This window comes from Spea bombifrons, chromosome 1 (assembly GCF_027358695.1).
Source record: "Spea bombifrons isolate aSpeBom1 chromosome 1, aSpeBom1.2.pri, whole genome shotgun sequence".
NCBI classification, from domain to species: domain Eukaryota; kingdom Metazoa; phylum Chordata; class Amphibia; order Anura; family Pelobatidae; genus Spea; species Spea bombifrons.
In genome coordinates this window covers 25134119-25149819 of record NC_071087.1, presented here as the reverse complement: position 1 = coordinate 25149819, position 15701 = coordinate 25134119, and the positions used below count along the sequence as shown (strand labels likewise).

General features: G+C 42.5%; 1 protein-coding gene across 3 annotated transcripts in view; it reads left to right on the top strand.

Annotated features, from left to right (window-relative positions):
• MTUS1 (microtubule associated scaffold protein 1) overlaps positions 1 to 15701 on the top strand; it is a 79812-nt gene that overhangs the window by 14753 nt on the left and 49358 nt on the right. For all 3 annotated transcript variants that reach the window (XM_053458943.1, XM_053458937.1, XM_053458952.1), the window contains exons 2-3: positions 7476 to 9734; positions 15482 to 15683. In XM_053458943.1, the coding sequence (XP_053314918.1) occupies positions 7602 to 9734; positions 15482 to 15683 (2335 nt within the window). In that variant the 5' untranslated portion in view covers positions 7476 to 7601. The remainder of the gene's footprint in view (positions 1 to 7475; positions 9735 to 15481; positions 15684 to 15701) is intronic.

Below are 15701 nucleotides of genomic sequence, written 5' to 3'. Positions count from 1 at the left end.
AAAACCGAATATGACCTCCCCACACCATAAAAAAATCTAACACTTTTATTTAAAGTAAGTAACACACCAAAATATGACAAAACAATTAAAAAACAATATTATATGTATATATATATATGATTGTTAACAGCAATCACATTCCTATCATGCCCAGGCATACCCAGATTCCAGGATGTACTCGCAGACTTGGCATGATAGGAGTATGATTGCCCTATCTACCCCTTCTCACTCCCTTCTGCCCATCTACCCCTTCTCACTCCCTTCTCCCCTATCTACCCCTTCTCACTCCCTATCTACCCTCTTTCCCCCGTCTCACGCCCTTTTCCCTATCTACTCCCTCCTAACTATCTACCCTCTCCCTCTTTGGAGTTCACTTACCTTTCAGGAGTCCTGCGGTGGGGGTGCAAGGCCTCTGCCTCCCAGCTCTGCCACTGTATGGAACAGTATAGAGTGATGGGAGTTATGATGTACTTTTAGAGCATAATTAGATCATGAAAAAGACATTGGAAATGGTACAGCATAACACCCATCACTCTCACACACTTACCAATCCACACATATATACCAATCCACACGTATACCAATCCACACGTATACCAATCCACACGTATACCAATCCACACGTATACCAATCCACACACATATACCAATCCACACACATATACCAATCCACACACATACCAATCCACACGTATGCCAATCCACACGTATGCCAATCCACACGTATGCCAATCCACACGTATGCCAATCCACACGTATGCCAATCCACACGTATGCCAATCCACACGTATGCCAATCCACACGTATGCACCAATCCACACACATATACCAATCCACACACATATACCAATCCACACGTATGCCAATCCACACGTATGCCAATCCACACGTATGCCAATCCACACGTATGCCAATCCACACGTATGCCAATCCACACGTATGCCAATCCACACGTATACCAATCCACACGTATACCAATCCACACATATATACCAATCCACACATATATACCAATCCACACATATATACCAATCCCCACATATATACCAATCCCCACATATATACCAATCCCCACATATATACCAATCCACACATACACCAATCCACACATATATACTAATCCACTCTCACTGAATATTTTCCTACCTTTTCTCCTTACAGCTCCTTTTCCTCCTCTTCGCTCCTCTTCTTCAGTTCTTCTGTCTTCTCTGTCTTCTTCCGGTTCAGAGGGCAACAGCTGCTGTGCGCCGGGGTTTGTTGTCAGATCCCGGCGCACAGCAGCTGTTGCCGTGCAGATCACAAGGGAGCGGTATCGGAGGTCTTTAACAGACCTCCGGCTCCCTTGAGTGATTTTAAGCCGGGTTGAACCCGGCTTAAAATCACTCAAGGGAACCGGAGGTCTGTTAAAGACCTCCGATACCGCTCCCTTGCGAACCTGCTCCTCCAGCGGCGGACATTACTGTCCGTCTCTGGAGGAGTGCCGGGTGCCGCAAGTTGGCACCCCCTGATGAGCGGCACCCGGTGCGGACCGCCCCCCGCCCCCTAGAGTGTGACGCCCCCTAGAGTGTGACGCCCTGTGCGGTCGCACACCCCAAAGGCCGGTCCTGCTCTAAGGGGCCGGGAAGCCCCGACCAGGGCCGGCCTTAGGGGTCTGCGGCCGCACAGGGTTTAAATTAAAACATCGGGGTTTTTTTTCAACTTTATTTAACATCCTCCATGTTAAATAAAGTTAAAAAAAACTTTATTTAACATGGAGGATGTTAAATAAAGTAAAAAAAAAAAACCCCGATGTTTTAATGTAAACCCTGTGCGGCCGCAGACCCGTAAGGCCGGCCTTGGTGGGGATTTCCCGGCCCCGGTAGGTAGGGTAGGGGTCAATGCGGCCCTGCCGTGGCCCGGCCCACCGGGCAAATGCCCGGTGTGCCCGATGGCCAGTCTGGGCCTGGTTATAGGTAATCTTATCTCAAGTCACAAATACATTAGTACATTTACTAGTTAGACTTTAATCTGTATCCTGGGGCACTGCATTCATCCTGTGCCAATTCACCGCTCCCATAGCAAATCAATGTACCAAAGTCCGTTTAGAATGCTGTTCTACAAGACTTCTAGTTTGTGGTTTTTGGGTTTTTTGGGTTTTATTTTGCATTTAGCGTATACTTAGCACAATTACAGCAGACAAAACATTTTACTGCATAGCGCATGCAATACTTCCATAAAAGAGGATTTTCCGGCTGCGGATCCGTAGATCTACCAGTAGTTTCTTCAGCTATTAACAAAAAAGAAAAGGCCTGATCACTAAGCTCAGGGGAGGTTTAAAGCTGCTGTTACATAGGCATCCCCCCCCCAACATTCCTAGTTTCTTTATATCATGCACTGTTGAAAACATTTAATCAGGGCATTACCATTCAGCTTTTTTAATCACTCTCATCACACCTCACCCAATTGCACTCACTGGCCATCACTGTGTAAATGTGGGTCTGTAAAGCTTTGCTTTATCACATGAATGAGCGTGAACAAATGATTGTTGGTGTTTCTGTTTCAAGATCTGTGATTTAGCAGTATAAGTGAAACATGTGAGATATGTACCCGCTGTGATTTGATTTTTAAATCTGTGACCTAATAATCGTTGAAGTTTTAGGCTTATACCCGGAGTCATCAGAATTTTTGTCGAGCCCTTAGTGTACTGCATTTCAAGCAGCATCTTTTCCTGTAAATTGGATGTTAAAGTGCATATAATGGGTGGATTGTCCCTTTGAAGTTGTTGTGAAACAAGCCACATATAAAGGAAAGTATCAACTGTTTATGCAGTTGTCACCTAAATAACTATAGCAAAAATCAAAAAATTGTACTAATCCCTGTTGGGTAGAAATGTGCCCATACGCCACACTCAAAGGGTTAAATATCCGTAGATCTGCAGGCTGGCCTTGGTTTCTTTAATAATTCTGAAGTTTTTCAGGTCATGCTTGTGCTGCGTATCCATCAATCGCCTCCCATAGAGACTTGTGCACGCCGTCAAAATGGGAATATGGCCATCCTCTAACCCAGACCTGGGCAAAGCACGGCCCGCGGGCCACATCCGGCCCGCTGAATAGCTCGGACCGGCCCGCAAAGAGTGTCCTGGTGACTCACCAATGAGTCCGGTGTCCCCCCCCGCCCCGGTCACTTACCTTAAACTCCTGTGTTGGAAGCGTTTGTCTCGGGTGCCGGCGCTTTACGCTGGGCGCCGGCATATGACGTCAGACGCCGGCGATCAGCAGTGAAGCGCCGGCACCCGAGACAAACGCCTCACGCTTCCAACACAGGAGTTTAAGGTAAGTGACCGGGGGGGGGGAGATCCTGAGAAGGGGGGGGTTAGGGAGTTAGAGGGGAGATACTGAGAAGGGGGGGTTAGGGAGTTAGAGGGGAGATACTGAGAAGGGGGGTTAGGGAGGGAGGTCTTACTGTGTGTGTGTGTCTTACTGTGTTTGTGTGTGTGTCTTACTGTGTGTGTGTGTGTCTTACTGTGTGTGTGTGTATCTTACTGTGTCTGTGTGTGTCTCACTGTGTCTCACTGTGTCTTACTGTGTCTGTGTGTGTCTTACTGTGTCTGTGTGTCTTACTGTGTCTGTGTGTGTCTTACTGTGTCTGTGTGTCTTACTGTGTCTGTGTGTGTCTCACTGTGTCTGTGTGTGTCTCACTGTGTCTGTGTGTGTCTCACTGTGTCTGTGTGTGTCTCACTGTGTCTGTGTGTGTCTCACTGTGTCTGTGTGTGTCTTACTGTCTGTGTGTATCTTACTGTGTCTGTGTGTGTCTCACAGTGTCTGTGTGTGTCTCACTGTGTCTGTGTGTGTCTTACTGTGTCTGTGTGTGTCTCACTGTGTCTGTGTGTGTCTCACTGTGTCTGTGTGTGTCTTACTGTGTCTGTGTGTGTCTTACTGTGTCTGTGTGTGTCTTACTGCGTGTGTCTTACTGTGTTCATAGCTTATTCAGTTATTGTAATAAATATTTTAGCCCATTTTTTAGCTCAAAATATTTTTTCCTTTTTTTTCTCCTCTAAAATCTAGGTGCGTCTTATCAGCAGGTGCGTCTTATAGAGCGAAAAATACGGTATGCACTCCGAAGCCTTGTTCATTTTGTTCACTTCTGTGCTGTGCTAATAGTTATTCAGGCCTTACTTATTCAAGCACATCTACCAATGACGTAGGCTTGAATAACTTTATTAAACAGCACATAAGTTAACAAAATGGACAAGGCTTCGGAGTTTGTAGTTTGTAGAGGTCTGGCCCTCTAAAACCATTCCAATTTCTCATGTGGCCCCATGGGAAAATTAATTGCCCACCCCTGCTCTAACCCAACCCCCCCCAGAAAGAAAACATAGAAAAAAGCTAAATAGTGATATAATTTTACCATATTTACTTCATCAAAGAAGCAGGCACCTGTTGGCTTTTGCTTAAACATCTGCCTGAATATATGCCTTTGGGACACCTTTAGGGTTTGCTCATTTTCGAGAAACCTAAAATATATCTGGAGAATCATAACGGCAATTAAATAAATTCTTTCCACCAGTGGAGTAAATATTCATTTGTATTCAGGTTTTCTGCTGCTGATTATTTTGTCACTGGCTGCGGTTCCTCTGTATTTATTTTAAGCTCTACTCTCCAAAATTGGATAATCATTTGACTGGGAAAAGCACGCATTTAATGAGTCATTTTGGAATGTCTGAATACTATGGAGTTATTCATTCTGTATGGATTTTTTTATATATTTTTTTTCCTTGGAAAATATACGGCATACTTTTTAGGGTTTGTTTTAAAAGTATTACACTTTCCTTTACCCATAAATAACAGAGGACTATAAGAAAAAAAAAAACACTATTTTATCTTGTCTTTTTAATGAGGATTGTTACCATGACAACCAAGAGCCCACCACTGTGAGTGGGTGATGTGTTTAGTTTATAGTGAACCTATTTTTTGTAGTTAATACATAGTGTAGCAGAAGTTGCCGAGTTGCGTGTTTTAAACCCGGTCTGTGTAAATTGGTTGGAATACATAGAATGCGGTGTAAAAGTTTCGTTCTAAAGCGCTGCGTAAATTGTTGGCGCTATATAAATAAAAAATAATAATAATAACGCATCATCGCACACACCTTTATTTTCACAATACCTGTTGGTCTGCATGGTTATTACTTTGGAATCAGCAACCATATAAAACCCAGGTTAGACACAGCAGGGGGGTACATGGGTTTCATATACATGTTAGTGTTTTTTTCCGGTTCTGAAGCATGTGACGTGAGTGTATATATGCATGTATGTGTGTACTTTCATATCTAGAAAATCACAATTTCTGAGAGCTGTTTGCAGTGGAATAGAGGCTCGGATGACTTTGGTTCAGATTTACTCACCGTCATTAAAAATGTTTTTGCAAGTTGGGCATCTGCCAAATCCATCTCGTGTTTTGTTGCTATGGAAATATGTAATTATAATAGGATTAGACTGAAATTCCTTTGAGTTTTTTTGTGAATTTTGGTTTAAAAAGTAACTGTCGGTTTTGGAAACCCATTGATGTCTTTTATAGGGAAAATCAGGACTCTGAAAATATAACTTGGTTTAATGTTTCTTTTCTCCATAGTGGGGGTTATATTCACTATTATGTGAGAATATATACAAGCAGGTGAACAGTTGCAAAAAAAGTCTCACCATAAATACGTAGACTCTTCCGAAGTGTAGATTTGGAAGATTCTTATTTGAATTTAAGCTTTTGATGACTGCTCCGCCATGCCTGGGTTCTGCGTCGCACTGTGACACAAGCATCCGACATATTGGTCAAAAGTCTTTCCAATGTTCAACAACCAAGAGAAGCCTGCTTTTTGTACATCAGTCTCTTGCCAGTTTAAATGCTGAGTAAGCCCAAATATTCTCGTGGGAATTTTCAGAGGTCACTTCTAGTTCAGATACATCCCCTTATATTTAGCGGTGTTAATTGTTCATTATTTTTAGCTCGATGTTGGTTTAGCAAGCACTTGGAAGACTGATGAAAGCTGAGCACTTGCCTGGTGTCCAGAGAAGTAGAACCTGATGAGGAGCTCGTGGTTTGCATTGTTTCACATTGCTTGATGCCAGAAAGGTAGAATGGGGTAGCCCAAGTCGTCGTATTGTGCTTGGAAACGTGTTTATATTTTGGGTAACTTGATGATATTTTTGAGCTGCTTGCAGAAGGAAGGCTGCATTGCAAAGTGTGGACCTTACTTGAGGCTCGTGCAGATTATTATAGTTTGTGTAATATATGTATGTGCCGCTACGTTTCACCTGTATGTGGCCAGGTTCAGGCATGTCAAAGGGAGCAAAAATGGCCTTTGTCACAACCACTGGGTGTTTCATTCTTCCAAAATAATCTTGCCAGTGGCGGGCCCCTTTAATCTGACCCTTGGCGGGCCCCTTTAATCTGACCCTTGGTGGGGCCCCTTTAATCTGACCCTTGGTGGGGCCCCTTTAATCTGACCCTTGGTGGGGCCCCTTTAATCTGACCCTTGGTGGGGCCCCTTTAATCTGACCCTTGGTGGGGCCCCTTTAATCTGACCCTTGGCGGGCCCCTTTAATCTGACCCTTGGCGGACCCCTTTAATCTGACCCTTGGCGGGCCCCTTTAATCTGACCCTTGGCAGGCCCCAGAACAAGTATTTGTTTATGTATTGTAGGTGCAGAGTAAAACATGATCACAAATGATTGAAGCGTTTGCTGTACAGTATAAACACACAAACTCCTGTAGGTGGCACCAGGCTTGCATGCATCCTGCTTATTAACCTTGTCTTAATCTTTTGATTACAATTGAGGCACTTACTTTAAAAAGACATTATTAAAGTAGCATTGGTGGCTAATTGAATAGCTGTAGGGCCGAGTCCCGATGAAGGGGTGATGGCGATTCACTTTAGCAGCTCGCTAGCCCACGCATGACTCCGGTGGGATGCAGACAAGAATTTGTTCTCTCTGCACAAAACACGATACACCCGGTGACCGGTTCAGTTACGTCTCGCAGTGAGCCCAAATACAGACAAACAATTGTCACTGCTGTTATGTAAGCAACTACCTGAAGGTCGTAATCCTGGGAAAGAGGATTTAAACGAAAAGTATAGCAAAAAGAAGGGGATTCATGATGTGCAACTGGAAATGGTAGCTGGATCAGAGCACAGAGTTTCTGTAGCCATGGCTGTTCGTTAGAACTTTGCGTTATTTTTAATCCCCAGTTAAGCCTTTAATAAAACATTCGGTAATTAAGGCAAAACGTTTGCTTTTGAGAATTCCAAAATACCTCCTATGAGACTCCAGATCAGTAAGTCGTAGGTCAGCGTATGTGGGAGCTGTCCTTGTGGTGACATGGGGGCAGAGCTCTTGAAATAGTGTTAAATTACATGGGCTTCAAGATGTTTTGAGGGTAATCTTAAACACATTATGCCCCCCACATTAAGCTAAAATACATTTTAATTCTGTCTTGTCTCTTGCAGGTTGACCCCACTAGACATTGAGGCTGGCATGCTCCATCGTGAAATGATGATGTAATGAAATACAGACTTGTATATAATTTTATGTTGAAATGCCCTGAATTTGTTGTGTGAAACTGGAACACCACAATGAATGTACTGAACACAGAGAAAGCGGGGAACGGTTGTCTGCTCCCCCTGTATGTTGATGATGACAATGGAAACGATATTTCTGAAGCGGAAAACATTCCCAAGCTCCCAAAGCACAACTGGAATGTCCATGTTGGTATCCCGGGTACCGTGGACTTTGAATGTACCAGTTTAGGTGGCAAGAGTGTAAAAGACGATGGCAAACCTTATGCAGTACAGGTGCCCTGTTCCTTTGAATTGGATGAGACGGTGGACTATATAAGCAAGGGCATAGAAGATGGAATGAAATTGAAGAATGAGTTGTCTCAAGTTCAGGATACTGGTACTTTAAACCAGCTCTATGAACAAGATGAAACTTTGGATTACATTAACCAGGATTCTGCACGGCTAAAGGACTCTTTTTCATCACACACTACAGCTCATGCTTGTTCACAGTCTGGCATTAAGGGCAATGAGGAGCAGTCTGTGCTTTACTTACAGAAGTCCACGGATGAATATTTTAACAAGTCAGGGCTGTCCAGGACTACACAGTTGACTTTGAAAGAAACTGGTGAGGCTTGCAGAAGTGTTTCTGCTGAGTGGGACCATTTGCTTACGGTCACTGATAAAGGTGCAAGCACTGACGGTGTAAATCATAAAAATGGATCAAATGTAAGCATGGTTTCTTTGTCATGGGACCTTAGCGATGAGATGATCGTGAGGAAAAATAGTTTTGTTTCAAGCACCTCTGAAAAACCCCTGAGTACCTCTGTATTAGAAAGTTCAGTGTTACCAAATTCCTCCATTGATGTGTTTTCGGGGTCTGTAAAATGGGCAAATGGCGTGCCTGACAGCTGTCCGGGCAGTGAGCAACTCACAAAAGACTTGAGTTATTTTGAAGTGCCTCAACACAGAGATTCCAAAGAAAGGGGGCAGATCGAGGCATCTGCTACACCAGAACCTAGCGTCTTCACCAATGAAGCAACCGCAAAAGATTCAAAGGCGATTACCTGCAGCACGGAGGACAGGATAGATGAAAACCACATTTTAGGACCTGCTGATGCAGTCATGGACCGGAATGGGAAAGAGGAGCGTAATGGAAAAGGTGATGATGCAGTATTTCTGATGGAAGACAGACTCCAGACCAATAACATGAATGGTACATATTCTGAAGACTTGCACGCTTCAAAGCCCTCTAATAGGTGTTTGTCTTCCAGTACAGAGTCAAAAGACTTTCTGAATAACCTGTCCGGGCCAGGTTGCGAGGACACTTTTTTAATATCTAGCCCTAATTCCCAATCGATTAGGCAGGCGTATACATCTACGCCGTTACCGGAATCTAAAAACATTACTTTTGCTGTTCCAGTATTGGAAGACATTCTAGGAAATGATCAAAACAATAAACTAAGTCTGGATTCTGAGAAGGACCCCAAAATAAGTAGCCTCGAAGCTTTCAGAGTTGGCTCTGTAAATGGCATGATGAAACCCAATAATAAAAAGCTTAGTGTTGGGGCAGCAGCTAGCAAAGCAAAGAAAACTGATGTTATAAGCTTTCCTAAACCCAATTTTAAGAACGTAAAACCAAAGGTGTTGACCCGACCAGCTTTAAACGCTAAAGACGGTGCATCTTCATCCTCTAAACCTTCTCCTAGATCCCCTACACCCTCATCGAAAGCACCTTCACCTGTTGCTTCTCCAAGAACTCAGTCGTCTGCCACCAGCACTTTAAGAAAAAAAACTCTTCTAGAGCACAACCTGAGAGCTGAAACAGGTATTGCTAAATCGCAGAAACAACCAATTAGTAAGCAGCTCTTCTCCAGCCAAGGTGCACATGTCCCAACCCATTCGAAAGCTCCTCCAGGTAAAGTTCCCAGAACTGCTGCGTTAAAGCAGACTACGGATGAGCTCGAAAGAGCCAGTTCTTCCAATTCAGCGCGATCCTCTCGCTCGGCTGCAGCTGTAACCTGTACGGCCGGATCCAGACTGACAGAAAACAAAAGTGAAAAGGCGAAGGCTTTCCCGAAGCCTGCTGCCGTGAATGCGGCACCCATGGGGCCAGACAAGATCGAGCAGAACGGCAACGATGATGCTTACGACAGAGAAGACTCTCAGAATGGCAACTGCATTTCAGGGGATATATTTGCCAACATAGTGGTGAGTCTGTGTGCCTTATATTCCGATAAGTGTTGCTGCCTGCAATCGTTTTAATAGACAAAACAGTTAAAGATAAAATTATCCTAACATCATATAGTATTTTAACTTGTTGTCCACTGTATATCTAGATTAACGTGTGCCTCTGTAGGAGATGAGTGGCTGCTTTTTTGTTTTTTATAACTACAGAAAAACAATTACTCTGCATTATTATAAAACACGCATGTTATGCTTTCAGAGTACTGTATGTGACACCCTTTCAAGTGACCCTAAAGATGTGAGTTGTGCTCACACCCCTGTATATGCATATATTATGTATGTTTGCTGTTGTATCTGGGTATAGTAACAATCGAATATTTGCGGTATAGGAGGAACTCGTGTTCACGTCAACATGTTCTGTTGAATGGCTCGTGTTTCAAATGATTACTCCTCGTAAACCACAGATTTACAATAGCAACCAGTGTTTCCAAAAAGAATTTCTGCACTAAACTTTGGCACTATCTGTAGTGTGGGATGCAACAAAACGACCCAGCGGGCTTCCAGTTTTGTATAAATTTTAGCTTGTTTTTAATCACTGCTTGGCAAACCCCAACGGCAAGGGAGCTGTGTTAGTGTCTAACCTTCTAAGTCAACATTTTTATCCTTCTGGAGCTTTATTACAGAAATGTGCACTTTAAATATCCAATCGGTTATTGCAAAAAAAAAAAAAAAAAAAAAAGCCACGTTGGGGCAGTTTATATTGAATCGGTGTATTTTCTAATGTCACCCACCGCGTTCCCTGCAAGCTAAGCTTAAATCGCGTTATGAAATGACTATTCTCAAAATATATATTATAGACCTTAAGGTGCCATCCATGTTTTCTTCAAAATGTCTTTTTTAAAATGAAATCTACCCCAAGAAAGAGTAACTGATCAGATTAGATGGCTAGCCTGTTCTGCGGGATTCAACATAAACATCCCCCTCTGTAGAAGTCTGTCTCTACATATTCGGTGCTTTACATCTTTGTGAGACATTGGGTGGTGGGAATGACTTACACTGGTTATATTCACTGGGGACCTCCATAAACATGAGTGATTTTTAAAGATTCTTCCCATCTTCATCTTAAGGTCCGTAACTTGCTCATTGTCGCTTTTTTTCTTAATGTTTTGTACTTTTAATATACACTTGGTTAGCCGCATGTATGTGTTGGCACATATAGTATTGTAGTATAGTTTGTAGTTCATAAAAAAGGGGGGGTACAGTGATCTACAGGCAATAAGTATAATATAACCTATTGGGAAAGGAGGCCTCTGTCCACCAGAGCTTACAGTCTAAATTAGTTTCAAGTTCCAATTAGTGAATTGTTATGGCTGCACTTGGCAACTTTTAGAAACAAGGTAAGAAAGCCTTGGCCTGCTGCGTTGGCTGGAAAGCAAGAGTAAAGGACGATCCCTTCAGTAGGAAGCTGATGCCTGCTCCTTGCTGTGCCCTATTAACACATATTAGTAAATCCAGATAAAAAAAGAAACGGATCTGGCATTCACGCTTTCCTTTTTCCCATCGGCTGGTGATCTCAGGGCTATCTCAGCTACACAAAAAGTTATGATTAAGTATCTGGTACGTGAAACGCATAAAGCATTTGTGTAGCTGAGATACAGTTACAGCTCTGTTAAAGTTTTTAATGGATAATTTGATGGAATCAAGGAAACCACAAGCGCCAAACCCATTTCTTTCATTATTTTAACTTTTTTAATGAAATTAACCCTTTAATCGCCCATCACAAGGATTCTCATTGTAGTGGCCATATTGCTATAGCAGGGCTTATTAGATGTTGAGCTAGTCTGTGTTTGTGTGATATACCAGCGATTGAAGCACCAGTTATCATTAAATTGGAATAATATATGCAGCAGTCCGCTCCGGGCTGAACAAGCCGTGGTCTGGGTGGAACACATGTAATTATCTTAGTATTTTGTAAATGTCTCGCTGTGGCGAGGCGGCACCTGTATTGCAGTTTGTTCAGCAGTAACGTGTTGATTGGATTAGAGTCTCAGGTAATGTATTGAGGTCAGACTTGTTTTGGATTTGGGTTTGCTTTGAGCAGTCTGACCTGCTGCTAGTTTGCTTTGCCCCCTGCTGTGGGCAGGCAGGTCAGCGGAGAATACTCTGCAGGAACGGCTCTGCTTTTCTTCATTCAAACGGAGATTCCCAAGTTGTGGAAAGTTTCTTACGTTTGATGTTTTTGTCTGTAGTTTCAGGGGCAGCTTTAGAGGTATCCCCCCTGTCTGGTTAAATAAGATATGTGCGTACTCATTATATATAACTCTGTGTGTATATATGATCTGCATGTCTCTGTATTTAATATAAAATCTAAATATTTTACCTCTAATGTATTTTTTCTATTTGGACTTATGAACAGCAATGTGGCATCTGTTGGTGCTATATAATAGACATTGTGTCTATTACACATTAAATGCTTTGTATGTTTATGTACAATGCTCGTGCGTAATGCGCGTGTTTGTTTACCAGCCGCACTTGCACGTTGCATTCCTTTATGCTTGCGCAACTCATTCTTACACATTTTCCATGTCGCAGCTAAGCTGTGTGTTGTGCTAACTCCCTGCTGCCATCTACTGGCTACCGTGTGAATTACCTGCAGGAAGATAATTGTGTCCTGGAGGCCCAGACCTTGAGCTGCAGAGAGGTCACTGGGTTTTCAGTGCAGCTTTAGCTTATTTGGTAAATAGATTTAAAAACCCTCTTGGGTTCATATTCTGCTTTTGAGTTTTACTTCCAAATAAGCCTTCATATACATTCAGAACTCACAGTAAGGGTACCGGGCACAGACATGCAAATAAGGACCCACAACATGCCACTTTCCCCTTACCTTTATTTAGGTCCTCTTGTAGACATGGCTATGAGCGAAGTGCAGGGTAGAACTGCGCAGGCTACTGAATTCCACTCACCAAGCCAAATAAAATCTACCTTTATCAGTATGAGCTATGCATGGCTATACATTGGTTTGAGAGTAGCACATGGTGGCACTGCACAAGCCGGAAAGTTCCCTTAAATAATACAATCACTTGAGTGAAAACCTATTTTTGCCCAGCATGAAGGATAGTTACATGTCTAAAGAAACTTTACTGTTGCATTAGGTGTGTGTGTATATATATAATATGTGTGTCGTGTGTGTATATATAATTAGTAGAAGAATTATTAAACACTCATCTACAGACACCAGACAAGCCAAAAGGCTCATTTTTTCCTCCTCAGAAATCCCATGGTGCTGCCACAGCCACAAGGGATTCTGGGTAACCTTATTTGCATGTGCCTACCCAGAATCCCTTGTGGTTGTGGCAGCACCATGAGATTTCTGAGGGAAAAAAACAAGCCTTTTGACTTGTCTGGTGTCTGTAGATGAGTGTTTAATAATACTTCTACTACCCCTTAAAATTAAATGGAAGGGGTTCCATCACCTTTTATCCACCATATCTTCTGTAATGGTGTGTGTGTTTATGAATGTATATGTATCTGTGTACATATGTGTAGCGCCAACAACTTCCGCAGCGCTTCTTACGCTAAATACATTCATATGGTGTGACAAAACTCGAGCTGGCAGACTAAGGCTAACAGGGCCCTGCATGCAAGCTTACAATTTAGAGGATTCTCTGTGGCAGACTCTTCTTCGTGAATAGCAGGAAAGAATGTCGTCCTCATGCGCATCCTGGCATGTTCGTAATTAAGCTAAAGGACCAAAAAAGCCCAAGATATTTTGTATCTTCCCACTCGCAAGCAGTGATTTCTACATTAAACCAATTACAGGTGTGGTTATAATGTCTCCGGTAGCACAGTGCAGAAGTTATAGCCGTTCTCTCTTGAAGTTCTTGTTTTAACCAAAACTTGTAATCATAGAGGCTTCCATGCTCACTTATTTATTTCTTTAAATTCCATTGGTGAGATTCGCCCTTTTTCGCATTTAATTAAGTCCTTATTTCCGTCTATGCGGCCTGCTACATAATCTGCTCCTTTTGAATAGGTGTCACCTATATCTCTTTGCACGACGGCAGCGATAACACTAAATCGTTTATTTTTATAAAGTACCCTTTGTGCGGTGATTCTTTGTTCTCAAATGTCACCAAAACTCTGAAGCAACTTGTTGCTCTGGATTGAACCGAAAAGGATTGCTTGTAAAATGCATTTGAATGTACAAAAGGTTCTGCTGTTGGCTTTGGAGACACTTTCCTGATGAGCTGTGTTGTACTTACAGAAAGATGATTTAGAGATGTGGTACGATATATGGCAGAAGTAATTAAACTATAATACTTAAACAGATGATAAAGAGGAAGGTTGCAGAATAATATCTTCTGCGCGGTGCTTGACTTGATAGGCAGTCGGCAAATCAACCAAATATTAAGCACGTTGACTCTGCTTTGATCCAGTTTTATGCTTAGGTGGCTCATGTGGCAGATTAGCAGTGTTTTTTTGACGTGTGTATATATGTAATATATACAATAAATCTCACTGGTATGCTGAATTGTTCTCGTCCGTATTTGGTTACTCATCCAAGCTCTGCCTGCTTGTCTGTTTCTCTGTAGTGCGCAGGCCTGTAGTTGTTTGTAGTTGTAGTCATTTTTCTTTAAATGTAATTATAAAGTATCTATGCATCTCAGGAGGGCACACACCTAGAACAGTCTTCTAAATGTATATTTCGTAGGATTTAGTACTCCGAGAACATTATATAATCACCTGACTTTGCTAATAGTCCTCGGTACCTTCTGAAAGCCTAAGGCTGGAACATCGTAGTCCCTGTTGGAACCGTCTGAGTTTTAGTCGCTCCTCGGAAAATGGGATTGTCTCTGAGAGAGCGCCAGAAGGATTTGCATCTAATTACTTATTTGTTTTGCTCTGCGGTTGGCATAACTTGGTGTGCACGTACCTGGGTTTAACGCGCCTCTAACACATTCCTCCATGGTAAAGAAATCAGTGCGTCTGATCTGTCCGAAGATAACATTTGTTGTTGTGGAAAGTTATGTATAAGCAGTGGAGCCAAATGAGGACCCCGTTGCATAATTCCTACTCACAAAACACAATGCTCCCACCTGCTTAATCTAGAATGCGAACCAAGGACTCCCATCAAGTGGCTGCTTACCAGCCTTTGGAGGGTTTGTCTGCTCTTGGTGTTAAAATAACCTTGTTTTTGGGGTTTTATTCTGTGTTTGGGCCGCGCTCACTGATTTTAATGCATTGTTGCTACTTTTTAGTGTTAAACATCGCTTTGTGGACTGAATAATTTTGAGTTCTGCGTTTTAGCATTTACCATGTCTCACACACACACACACACACACACACACACACACACACACACACACACACACACACACACACACACACACACTCATCCTTGCATCAACAATTTTCTTCTGTTATCTATGTGGTGAGGTTAAAATACGAACATGTTATCGATACAAAGCACACCTTAATCTAGGTTATAAATTATACAATTTGCTCTGTTTTTGTCTTTTTGCAGATTCTGAGAGGCCTTTTCCAGTTTGCCTACCCACTTAGTTATGAAGCAGGGATTACCATCAAAAGCATCACTAATTGATTGCAGGGTTTTTTTATTTTTCAGATGAACCCATACATATTGTACTACACTACAGAATATGATGCTAAATAAATAACCACAAGATGTTGAGCTCTTAAACAATGTTATTGCTTGCACTATTTTCAAGTATTTTTGGAGAGTGAAATGCAAACGTACTTATTTATTTCAGCCTTTGTCTGTGAAATTGGCGACTCCAACAAGGAATCTGAATAAGAACCTACTCTCTTGCCTGAGGAACACAACCGGCCAACCTGTGTCTACCGTCAAATGCCGAGTCCTGCCAAGTGATCAGAGGCGAGGTAGCACTGGCAGGAATGTCGTAACTGTCAAGGTGCCTTCCCCTCCCAAGACAAGCACACAAAAGCTTACTGGTAAGATTTTCAATCCTG